The sequence below is a fragment of the Mercenaria mercenaria genome, chromosome 16 (assembly GCF_021730395.1).
Source record: "Mercenaria mercenaria strain notata chromosome 16, MADL_Memer_1, whole genome shotgun sequence".
Taxonomy (NCBI): Eukaryota; Metazoa; Mollusca; class Bivalvia; order Venerida; family Veneridae; genus Mercenaria; species Mercenaria mercenaria.
The window spans coordinates 38,787,880-38,801,541 of NC_069376.1; the positions used below are offsets into that span (position 1 = coordinate 38,787,880).

At 33.1% G+C, this 13,662-nt stretch overlaps 1 protein-coding gene across 1 annotated transcript; it reads left to right on the forward strand.

Moving 5' to 3' along the window:
- Positions 1 to 1,078: 1,078 nt before the first annotated feature.
- LOC123541022 (acetylcholine receptor subunit beta-type unc-29-like) lies at positions 1,079 to 12,851 on the forward strand. Its single transcript, XM_045326367.2, has 4 exons — positions 1,079 to 1,297; positions 5,782 to 6,022; positions 7,242 to 7,339; positions 9,551 to 12,851. Exons 1-4 carry the CDS (start codon positions 1,137 to 1,139, stop codon positions 10,347 to 10,349), a joined length of 1,299 nt encoding a protein of 432 aa, XP_045182302.2. The 5' UTR covers positions 1,079 to 1,136; the 3' UTR covers positions 10,350 to 12,851.
- The last annotated feature ends 811 nt before the right edge of the window (positions 12,852 to 13,662 follow it).

The window sequence follows — 13,662 nt, forward strand, 5'->3', positions numbered from 1 at the left end:
GGGTTTAACATATGCCGGGAGAGTCTGTCTTATGATTCCTGTACGTCGGAAAACGTAAACGTCCGGTCACTTTACAAAATATTTAAGAACACTTAAATTCGGATCAGTATATTGTTGAGTGTTCAGTCATTTTAGTATTACGACCGTATTATATGATATTGTTTAACTTCTACAAAAGTGACGAAACTGCAGTTAATAACGGGAAACAGCGGTAATCGAATATTTGTGATAGTTTTTCTTGAACGCTAGGCCGAATCATTTGTAGTGGCATGCCCTGCAAAATTAATGAAAACTAAATAATGAATGTGCTCTAAAATTCTAAAAAAAATGAATTGAAGAATACAGACCCAATATGTTTTAATTATTATAATATACCATATTTATTTAGCTCCATAAACACGTTCAAAGGCGCTTTACATATAGCAACTGCAGCCACACAGGGCGCGAAATCATCCTCTACTAGTACAGACACAGAGCGATCTGACCAGAGGGACAGAGCGAGACAAAGCCCCCAGAACAGACAGAGAGAACTTTTCAGATACAGACGTGTCCGGCTAACTTAGCCTACTCTTTTCGTATAGACAGTCTGGCTCTTTAATGTGCCTGGTGTATAGCACCGATACACGCGAAACCGTCTTTTCTGGGAAGAACCAGTACAGGCCTCTAGTGGGAAACACTTAACAGTATCTCAGAAATCTCCAGTGCCTGGACCGGGATTCGAACCCCGGACCTCTGGATTGACAGTCAAGCGTGTTTCTACTAGACCATCGGCCCACCGTTTAATCTGCAAATTATACTAGAAAATAGAGTAAACTTCTGAGATATTACTAGTATAATAGAAACTGGAAAAATAGCTTCAAACTGTTATTAAATTTATTACTAGAAAATAGACTTTAGAGCACTTTTCAAGATATTTTTGAACTCCCCTCGTACATGGAAACTTATTCAAACAGTTTTCACATTTCTTTTAAATACCTGGAGTTTCGACTTTGTATTTAACAGCAAGAGGTTGTCTTTTACATGGACACCTTTCAGTATTATGATATATATAAATGCGGAAGACGGAACAGCTGTCACATTTCATTAGGAGTAGGACTACAGCACTAAAATTCAAAGCATTAAAATTAAACAAATGAATGATGGTATACTTAAGAACATTATATTTGCTGGTGTTTGCGTTTATTAAGTTTGTTGAACCACAATTAACGGCAAATTCGATGCCAGAGGATTCAGAAGATGATAAGGTTGGAACAGACCTTGAAGGCATGAAAAAGTTATTTACTGATACTTTGACGGCGTAAGTACATGTAACAGGTCATAATTTTGTAGCTGTAGAGGTGGTGTTTAGTGAATCAAACGTTCGCAGCCATGTTCGTATTACGAAGAAATCAGAATCACGATATGAGCCGTGCCATGAGAAAACCAACATAGTGGCTTTGCGACCAGCATGGATCCAGAGCAGCCTGCGCATTCGCGCAGTCTGGTCAGGATCCATGCTGTTCGCTAACAGTTTCTCTGATAGCAATAGGCTTTGAAAGCGAACAGCATAGATCCTGACCAGACTGTGCGGATGCGCAGGCTGGTCTGGATCCATGCTGGTCGGAAAGCCACTATGTTGGTTTTCTCATGGCGCGGCTCAATTATGAAGAAATTTATTTTGGAGGAAACATGAGCATTGCTAATGCAAAGTGTCCATTTTGTATTATAGTCTTAAAATTTGCGATTGTTTTGCTTTAAGCATATTTCATATTGACAAAAATGTTCTTTAATTGCTAGATCATTTATTTTGCCATTTTATAGCACTTTTATCATTTCTAGAGAATTACAATTCATCTTAAAGCAATTTGTACCTTTTTAAAGCAATTTGTACCTCTTTTTTCTTCCGTCAAAATAATGCCTTCTTGTTCAACACCTGTAATATTTCTACAGCTGTAACTTTTAGGCATATTTACATCAGTAACTGTTGTCGTTTTTACAGCTGTAAGTCTTTTGCAGCTGTATCTCATTTGTATAATTCGACCTGTTTTAAAGTCGCTTTACAGCTGTAAATTGAAAGTGCAATGGTAAAAAAATGATGTTATATAAAATCTACATGTGTAAATAAGAAATAATCACTACTGAAATTTTGAACAACAACAACAACAGCAACAACATAAAAAACAACAGTTTTTTTTTACAGCTGTAAAATTTCGTACAGGTTTTTCGATTTCACTGTAGTACATACATTGCACACGTTAGCGTAGTTAATGATTTTACTAGCATGAACGTTACCTTTCTAATATAAGCTGAAAACAAGCATATGTCGCGGGGCTCTGGGCTCTTGTTACCATGATTAACGCATTTTCTCTCATTTTTAAACAATTATGTATAATAAAGGGCCTTTTAGATGACTTCTGTGCCATTCTTTCTATGATCAAATTGGAACATTAGGGTTATATTACCAGCAGAATATCAAACACTTTACATGATAACCTATTTATCTTAACGTTTAAAATATCTTATATCTTGCTTTTTATTGTATTTTCATTGTAAAATATTCAATACATTAACCCTTCTTGTTTGATGTAGCTTCAAGATAATTTTTTTCACAGTAAATGATATGTTCGTTTTGTTTTCATTTATCTTAATACATATCAAAACCTTGAAATACTTACAGCAGTACTCTTTATCAGACTTTTTTATGGAAATATCATTGTTCATGCTACTTTTTATTCTCACTGAAAGTGTTAAAATACAGAAACTGTGTTCCTTCAACTGACTAGTGTCAACGCCTTTAAAATTAACATTTTGATATATAGGTCACATGACTCGTTTTCATGGTAACATTAATTCAATTAATACCAGATTATCAAAAGAAACGGAAAAATAGGTATAACATATGAAACTGCTTCATAATGGCCGTAATGAGTTACCTTGCACCCTACTATATATTATCAATAACATCAGTTGTATTCATCCCTTCTCTTACATTCCGCACAACATTTCAGTATAAGTTCATAAAATCCTTAAAGCGAAATCGGCAAATAATAACTATTGAAAAATAGCTCAGATAAGAAAAATGCTGAGAAATCTTACGTTCTTTCAAGATAAAAGCTGTTAATTTTGTAACTTACACGTAACGTCATTTTAACTCAACGATGTGTTTTAGCTTTTCTACGGTATCTTATTCATTATTTCAGCAATGTAAAACCATTAAGCATCGGACCAGAGACAGTTTAATGAATTTGTTTTTGAAAAATTAGTAAACAAAAACAATTAGTTTGTCGTGAACGGTCATATATTCAGATATAGTATCTTCTTAATGATGGAATTATTGTTATACGAAAAAGGTTGTGATGTCATGGCTTAAAATCGTTCTAACTAAGAACATTTTGGTCAAAGCGTTTACTACATTTAAAAAAGTATTTTTAAGATGTTGGTAAGATAACAGAGGGCGGGTTAGGTGTCAGGTGATACGTTATGAAAATAATATTAGAAATGGAATATTTTCTTTAATCGATTATTTGTTTCCCTGTGAAAGAACTGGTAAGTTATATCTATTTGAACGGTTTTTTTTGGCCTCAATAAGACGTTGAATAAATAAGGACCGAATAACGTCCGATAGAAATGGATCTATTTTCATATTAATATCAATACTTACTTTTTAGATCAATTTTCGTTTGAAAAAAGAAATGTCGGTCAAGTGCTTTGTTATTGCGACATTGGGCACAATTAGCAACATTTGAGCCGCACAATGAAGAAGCCAACATGGTGCATTTGCGACAAGCATGGATACACAGAACTCTATGCATCCGCGCAGTCTGGTCAGGATCCATGCTGTTTTCTTTCAAAGCCTATTGCAATTAGAGAAACCGTTAGCGAACAATATGGATCTTGACCAGACTGCGCGGCTCATTTTATTATTTATTTTATATAATATATATGTGTTGTACATATACATGGATATGTTACATTTAAGATTTTGCATGCGAGCAAATATGGTACAAATGGTAAAGTTATTACATGTATAGCATAATCCAGGGACCACCTCATTAATTTGGTTTATCAAAAAGCCAACACGGTAGGATTTTGTGAATAAACGAGCCATAAAAAACACAGGGTAGTAGGGAAGTAGAAGCCAAAGTGGAGTGAATCTCGAATCACTTCGTTGCATTTCATTGATATATTTTCTGATCCTTTGGGATCATGCGGTACTTTCAATTTTACTTTAATAGACTTCCACCGAAGTCAGTGCAAGAGGGTGAGTTGAGTGTTAGATATGTCTTGTCTCACAAACAGACTCAATCATATCAATATTGTTCTCATTTTACTGGAATGTGTACTATGCTTTTAAACAATTTAGCTATTTTTATTATTCCTTAAGGAGGTAGGTTACCTTGTTACCAGGGTAAATTCAAATTAGTTGAACCGCAGCATTTTTTTTTTGTATTTCGTGTAATTTAATGTTTTAACTGCTACAGTCTCGATTCCGTTTACCTCAGTCCCTTCAAGTCCATTTTTATCCATGACACTTTAAAAGTATTTTATATTGAAAGAAGAAGGATGATACGGATATTTTACACTTTAAGTGTATTTTGGCTTTATTGTTTTACGTAGAATTTTGCATAATTGATAATTTTACTTGTATGCGCGTTAGCTTTCTAATATAAGCTTAAAATGTATAATTTATGTCGCAGGGCTCGAATTTTACAGCTAAAATACTTTCACCAGTACCACTCGTCCGGCATTTTTTTTTTGGAAAAATCGTTCTGCATGCTGAGCACTATTATTATCATGGATATTGTTGGAATGCAAAGAAAACGGGGCTGTGTCGACGCTTTTGAATTTTACATTTAGATATATAGGTCACGGGTTTCGTTTCCATGGTAACATTAACTTTATTCAAGAAACCACAAGTTTGAAAAATTTTAGAGCTTAATTTTAGTATAAAAGTAACAAATTGTCAAAGAAAACTAAAAAATTGGTATCACAAATCAAACTGCCCAATTTCTATTTGAAAACGGCCATAATAAGTAACCTTTTACCCAGCTTTATTCCCAAAAACATCAGTTACCATCATCTATTTTCTTACATTCCGCAAAACATTTCAATACAACTACATAAAAGAAGAAAAATATTCTTTATTATTCAGAGCGAAAGACCCATAAAATATTTCAACAAATAGTGGCTGTTTAAAAACAGTTCTTTCAAAATAAAAGCTATTAATTTTGAAGCGTTTCTGTGGCAATTTATTCATTATTTCTGCATTATTAAACTATGAAGTATCAGATCGGAGACTAGTTTATGATTTTGTTTTCAGAAGAATGAATATACAGACACATTTAGTTTGTCGTAAACGTCGCCGTAAATCGTCACGTTAGCTTCCGGTTGGGCGTGCAAATATATTATTGCATTTTATGTTTCTAGATATTTTTTTACAGATTAATCAGATTGTCAATTAGGACCACCTGCAAAAAGACAAGAGTTTGAACCCAAGCCGAGTCGTTATTGACGGGTTTGACATATATTTAATATTCTTCACAACTAGGGCACAAGAGTCAAACTTAATTTAAAAATAAGTCAGTTACATTTTATATACAATGCTACATATTATTATACTTTACAGTTACAGCATAAGGATGAGACCTCGTTTAGACCAGTCACAAAGTGTTTGAGACGGGTTTGACAAATATGAAAATATATGTATTGTACTTCACAGCTACGATACAAATTTCAGACTCGTGTAGTCCAGTCACAAATTGTTTATAGATGGATTCGACAAATATAAAGTATTTCTTTCAGCTATGACACGAGAATAAGGCCTCGTGCAAACCAGTCACAAATTGTTCAAGTGAATACAACATTCGTACCACAGAGTTTACTAGAGTTCGATACGTCAGAGCAGAAGTTTTCTGTCCTGGGGTACTTCCGGATCCACTGGAACGACGAAGTCATCACGTGGAACCCTATAGACTACGCCGATACCAATACTATTAAAGTGCCTATTACAGAAATATGGACGCCTAGTCTGATTATCTTGAAGGTACCAATATTTCTATTACAAAGATTAATTGAAAAGCATTTTACATTCTTGTTTATGCAGTGCAAAAGACACAAATTTATATATTGTGGCTTCATTGTCAATGGCTGAGCGATTTTCCGGCTGAATTATCGGGACCTAGGGCAATAGTTTGGTCCATCGATCAACAAGCCATACGGATCGAGCTCTAATAATGTTGACTTTTGACCCGCAAGCCATTCAACTTTGTACATAACTATTTATTTATTTATTTGGGTTTTACGACGCACCAACAAAGTATAGGTTATATGGCGTCAAATAGGCCTACAAATTTTAGTTCCACATCTCATTTACATCGAAAAAAAAACATGAGGTATGGAATCAAAATTTGCATACCTGCTGGAATCACAGAGTTACTGCAAAACCAAGTGTTAAGACCCTATTAGTCGCCTCTTACGATCATGCAAGGGTAAGCCAGTGGTTCCAATTCTTTTCATACACAGATCGTCCCAGAACCACATGGGGCTAACAAATTATAGCCAAAGAACATGCAGTATACCCAGTTATCGTTCGTTTGTATTTTCAAAGCTGTTGCTTCAAACAAGTATACGAAACAACATAAAACTGAACAACAATTTACAAGATAAACTTACTTTCTGTTTTTACATTATACACCTACACTTTTTGACTTGTCTAAAATTGTTTATTATATGAATAAAAAAATATTATTTAAGAATACGATAGCCACTTGTAATGATGATAATAATGATAATAAATGAGAACTATATATAAGAATGAAAATGAATTATGAAGGGATAAAAATAATGACTGATGATGAATAATGATGATAAATAAATGAATAATGGTGACTAATGACGATAAGAATGATGAAGATGAAGAGGACTGATGACATGGATTAGTGGTTAGATCAATGGTGATCATAATCGAATCAATGAAGTTGAAATGTCTTATGGTGATGAAAGAGTGATGAAAAATTGAATGCTTATGAAGATGACTGATGATGTTAATGATGATGATAATATTGAATAAGACTAATGATTATTGTTGAATAATGATGGTTGCGAATGATGAACATTATTGAACTTTATAATGAGGGACAAAGTGAACTGTTTTTTATTTAGAACTTGTGTTCCACGAGCAGAATGAACAGAAATTAAAGGTTGGATATAACATTAATATTTTGGATAATGTAATCAATGATGCAGCATTTTTTCATAAATAGGCTTTTGACGGCGACGGTGTTGTTGGTAATAGTCAAACAGACATCAGTAAAATTTCGTCGGATGGCGATGTTCAGTGGGTCCCAGAAGGAATATATAGGTAAATAATTGCAATTTTCTGAACGAAATATATATTGCAGCGATATTTATTGGGATCTGGTTGGCATATATATAGGTAAATTAAAAGATTTTGATGATTGTAGATAAGAAATAGAGTTAAATAATTACGATATGAACAGGTTTTGAGGGAATATTTATGTAAATACATGTAATATTTAGTAGGTACTGCGTGAAGTTATAGATATTTTTTGTCTAAGAATTTTTTTTCGAACAAACCTAACATAGTATAACGTGTTTGTGCAGTTTGTCCTCAATGTTTACTGTAAATAGTTCCTCTAGCAGTACATAAACTTTTCTCATTATAGATTTTTAATGTTATAAGACGGTGTTAACAGTTAAGTTTAAGTCGGCTTCATAAGGAGAACTTAAACGTTTGGTCAAGCATTTATTCATCAAAACGGTAGAGTAGCAAGTTTTGTTATCCATGGTGTCAAGAGGGTTTGGAAAATACTTGTCTTATTCAGGCAGACATGTTAGATAAGTTTTCTTGTCTAACATTAGAATTATTGCAAACTTTTAACATTTTAAAAGATATTGTTAAATAAAAATCGATAACATAATATTACGTCATAAGTAGACGTCAGTTGTTCTCGTTGTAAAAGATAAAAAGGTGATCTCAAATACGAAAAATATTGTCTTTTTCCGTTGAGTAGGCAGGAAATTATGCCCACGTATGCATCGAGACTTTGTGTTAATATTCTGTTCAAACTGCTAATGAAATAATGTATAGCATCAGTATTTTCTTCATTCACTTACGAACTCTGAACTGGTTATATAAGGCTCACAAAATAGTTCAGTGTCATTTATTTTCGTTGGAACAATTCCGCTAGAAATATTATCACTTCATGTGCGTGTCGATGAACAAAAACGCATGACGACCTGCTATTGGCCGCCATACACGCACAGAGAAAGAATTTAATAATTCATCTAAACTGTGAAGTCATTTATGATAATCTGCTGCGTGTATTCATTCATTTATACTGCTTTCTTCTCAAAATAATCCACTGGTGTCTTAAATAACCTCGACGTATTGTTCAAATATATTTAAACACGGATCTGTCATTCATTGGCTCGAACTTTGAAAACCATCACAAGTTATTCGTAATTATTATCCAAATTGCATTTTTTGTCAAGTTTGTTTGCAACTTAAAGTGATATATTTTTCTAATTCATCCGGTGCTGGTTCCTTTCTTTAAATGATTAAAAAGGCATGTATTATTCTAGATGTGAATAGATTTTAAAATTAGTAGAGAGATGAATTTGTGTTTAGTGTAAATTAAGAGAAAATCCTACCGAAAGTATTTCATAGTTTTGTAGAATGGTTTATCAGGAATAATCAAATAAGGTTATAATTGGACCATTATCGTATATACAATAATGACCATGAAAGATTTATATTTGCTAGCTGCAGTATTTAAACAAGTATGTTCATTGGTAAACAGTCTATATTAATTTTAATTTCATTGCGTTCAATACAATCTCACAAAATTGAGAAAAGTAAACAAAATTTTCTTTGCACTGGCCGGAGTCTGTTTATTTGATTGTACGCTAGAACATTACAAATATACATTGTTGCAACATTCATTGATAGAATCGAAAACAGTGTTTATATTATATGCAACCATTTGTATTTACAAGGTTGAGCGCCACTAAATCTGCTATTTTTATTTCATATAGAATCCACATACTTCATAACGTTATTTCGACATTTTTAGAACGTCAGATTAGACTTGCAATTTCTAGAAGCATTATACCTCTTATATAGAATTGGCAAATATAAATTAGGCGTTTGTTTTTATTTGAGCAAGTTACACTAAATTTATTGTTAACTTAAGAATTAACATTAGTGTCACTTTTTCTTTACGCCGCAGTTTTGATAGGAGCATACAGATTTTGTTAGAATTCTGCAAAATTTGATTTACTTTACTTAATACACACTTTAATACACACTTTATCATATTTTGGGCAGAAGAAATCCCGACGCTTTTAGAAATGACAGGAGGAAAGAAATAAACATTAGGACTCTTTATATTTGGACGTCTTATGTTTAGACTTGCGTAAGTTTTTATTTAATTTGATAGTGATCAGTGTGTAATAACGAATAATACTACAGATTACTTTTCTGTAGAGCTTTGCTTTTTAGCATAAAGATCATAGTGTGTCGTTTTTATAAACGTATTTTTCTTTGCAGTGTTGTTTGTCACGTGGACATCAAGTATTATCCGTTTGATGAACAGACCTGCACGATAACATATTACGTTTCCGACGAAACAATCACAACTGTTGAGTTGGACCATCCTAAACATGTCAATCTGGATGAATACACTGAAAACTCCGCATGGAGGATTACCAGCCTTACTGAGAGGCGATACTTGTTGTATAACACATACCATATAGATGTGGAATTTAAGCTTCAGCGAAGAGCCAATTTTGCAACGTTTACTCTGATTATGCCACTGCTCATGTTGGCCTTTCTGAATATCTGTATATTCTTGGTTCCAATCGGCTCCGGTGAGAAGGGATCGTTTGCAATCACAATTTTCCTCTCGTACGGTATCTTTGTCACAATCGTCAGTGATACCCTTCCTGATAACTCTCTCCAAATATCATACTTCCTTCTGTTCATCATCGTCCTCTTGTTTATGAGCGTCTTGTCCGTTCTGTACACAATCATTCAGGCAAAACTGATGGCGAGCATTGGAGATAAAGAATGCTCAGTCAAATGCTTTCGTCCTAAAAAGAGTTCAAGCAACAAAGTGGTGCCTTTTAATCCGAAAAATGCTGATGACGATACCGTCAAAGACCCTGAAGTCTGTGAGGTTGATATGGACGCCGAAAACGACGACGATTCATACACATGGGGAATGTTCCTGGAGAAACTCGACTTCATTTTGTTCTTTCTATTTCTGGGTTTAATCCTTCTCTGCTCTACAGCATTCTTCAGCATAATGCTCCAAAGAGTGAGTGAATCAACATTGAATGAAATATAAGGTCTAGAAAAGTCTTAAACTTAGGTAGCACTTTAATCTACTGTTTGGCTACCTTTATCTGTAGCCGAGATTTTCTCACGAATTTCATCTCTTTTTGCCCACTATACAATTTCTATAAAATGCGTTTTTTTCCGAAATTTATCAAAACATTTTCTAGTGTATGTCGGTTTTTGCTACCTATGATAATATGAGCATGTTGTATTGATCCAGCGACACAAATGGTCGCAGTGCATTTCGTCTTACTTTTATTGCCTAACACGATTAGAAATTAGGCGTAACATTGACTAAAATATATCCAGATTTAAAAAGGGGAGGGGATACCTCACAATTTACTCATTTACAGAAATCATAATACAATAAGGTAGTAAATGGTACAACCCAAATCTCTTATTAAGAAAAGTACTATGTTTTCCACCATCGTTATGTTAGGAACAAACAATATGTTATAGTGTTGTGAGCAAAGAAACAGTTCCAGTTTTTTTATCACTTTTTGATATACTTTCTTTAATCGTTACATTTCTCCAGAACATTAAGATATTTGTCCATTTCTGAGTGTATTCGAGAACAAATATATACGTGAGCTATATTTGGCATACTAAAACAGATATTCTAAAACTTTCTAAATGAGTAAAATATTGAGAAATTCCAATAAAATAATAAAATATGATGTAATAATAATTCGCAAAAGTCTAGGCAGTTAGCATGCTTAATTATAGTCTCATTGATACCGCAAAAGTAAGTTTCAGTACTATTTTTTTTCTGCCTATATGAAAAAGTATGTGATTTTTTTTTCGCTCGTTCTAACTCTAGTAAATTAATTTAATGGCATTTCTATATAATGTATTATTTTCTTTATGAATGTAGCTTTTAGTTATCATTTTCATTTCATGATATTTACTATCATATTTCACTCTTCTGTATAGTTTTGTTACGTTGCTTTTTGTACAATCATCTATGTGGTTTAGGTGGATTTTGAAAAAAAAAAACACACACACACACTTTGTTAAGATAGTTTAAGAGTCACATCTATATCACTGAAGTATTCTAAATGTTTGAAAAGCAACAGCTATATAATTCTTTTGACTCTTTGGGGAGAAAAGTGTAAAAATTACGACAGAGAAAAATCGTGAACAAAAATGTGTTTCCTTTTAAACATTTAAATATCTAAATTTGCATTCTTAATGTTACACCTAATCTATCTTTTAGATTTATTCTTTTAGAGAAATTTAGAGATTCGTTTCGGCTGTCTGCGTTCTCATAAAGAGGTTTTTGACCTGAATTTTAAGAATTGCGCTTTCTGGTGACAAGTTTGGTAAATATGAGAAATTATATATTTAGTTCTGACTGAAGTTGTTGATGAAAAATGACTGACACAGTAAACAAAGTCTCGAAACCACACATGTTAGCGACAGTATGATTTCGGTATTTCTTTTATGAACGTTAAAACCAATTTCATAAACAGATCGATCTTGTTTTGTTTTGAATGGCTTAACACAAATGTTTAAAAAATAAATGCTTTCAAAATGTACACAATTGCCCTAAAAACACCAGTGATTTTTTTTTGTATCCAAATTCAATCAGTACTTTGAAGGGCATGTTAGGCAAGCAGTTAGCAATCAGAAAGCATTTGATTCCTTGATATTTTAAGCTACAGAACCAAGTATCGCATGTCCGTTATATGAGGACAGTTTTCTTCTGGTCAGGTATACTAAGAAACGTCCTTGAAAACAAAAATAAATATCAAAATGCCTTTTCTACGAAGAAGAACAGTAAAAATATGCTAATGAAATACGTATTGTTTTGTTTTTGTTCGAACGTTTATTAAAAGTTCAACATATTAGAAACAGGTGAAATTAATATAACAAACTAAACTAGCTAAACTGCTTGTATTGAATTTCATTTTAACATTACTTGGTATGTCTTAGCCTTTTTGGATTAGTTAGGTGAAAGAGATAAAACCTCGTTTTTTTATTTCGTCTTTTTCTTACAAAACTAAATTTGTCACATGCAGATAAACATTGTTAATGAAAAATTAATAGAAGAAAGTGCTTTCTGTCACTGAATATAGTTAAACATAATCATACATGCGGCCAGCCAAGGGCCCAAGACATCCTGAATGCTTTAATACTTGACGTTGCTTACAACAAGTCGAACTTAGAACAGACATCAATTCGCCTGAAAAGCTGCTTAAGACATGTTGAACTTTGAACAAGCATCAATTCGCCTGAAAAACAGCTTAAGACATGTTGAACTTGGAACAAGCATCAATACGCTTGAAAAAAAAAACAGCTTCAGACAAATGGTGGCTTACCACGTCTAGTCGATTGCATGTATAGAAGTCAAGTTTAAAGATAACAACTTCAATAACATTGATTTATAATGTTCAATATTAAGTATACATTGTTATTGTTATTTAAATATACTACAACATGCATTCTCATCTCGTGTGTGTATTTTGACTTATTTCTTTTACATATTAGTTTAAATAAAATCAAAACTTGGCTATGTTTTTTCTTTTATTTCTTTTGTCATTATCATTTGCAGATTTTGCGCTATTCGGAGATATCCCGCGTCTTTCAATTCCTACACTACACTAACAATAACCAACAGAATATATTGCATGATCAGACGGGATACATTTCCTTGATGAGCAAACTCATAGCCGGAATACAAACACAATTAATACAAATGCAATTTATCATACATGATTTACAGGACAGCCTCCCTAGAGCCGTCATCTCTTAATCAAAAAGCACTCTATAACAACGACATCAAAATTTCCATAAGCTGAAATACAGTATCAAAATTATCAAAACTATCAAATCCCTCTGCAGAACAACAACCTCTACATAACAGTTAATACCTGTATCTCCCAAAGGGTTTTGCTTTACAGAGGTTGCATTGTACATACTTTTTCTGTTCACTTTTTTGAAATATGTATATTTGGCAATACTTAGACTGTACCATACATCATGCGTTAAACGTCAGTGATAACTATAATTTCAAATAGTTACAGACAGGACAAAAGGCCTCAATCCCTAAGACAGAGCCAAAACCTGAGAGTATAAATTGCGCGATTCGACTCGCCAAGATATATATATAAAACAGAGAGAAAACTTTTTATTACTTTATAAAAATTTCTGGAAACCTATTGTCAATGTCGTATCGCTAAAATGTTGGACCACATTATTCATGAATATTATGACCTTTGGTACTATTTCGAAAACCAAAATATCAGATGTGTATTACGAAAAAATCAAAAGGTATTTATAGACAAATGAACATGTGTCAAACACAAACGTCATCGCTTTTG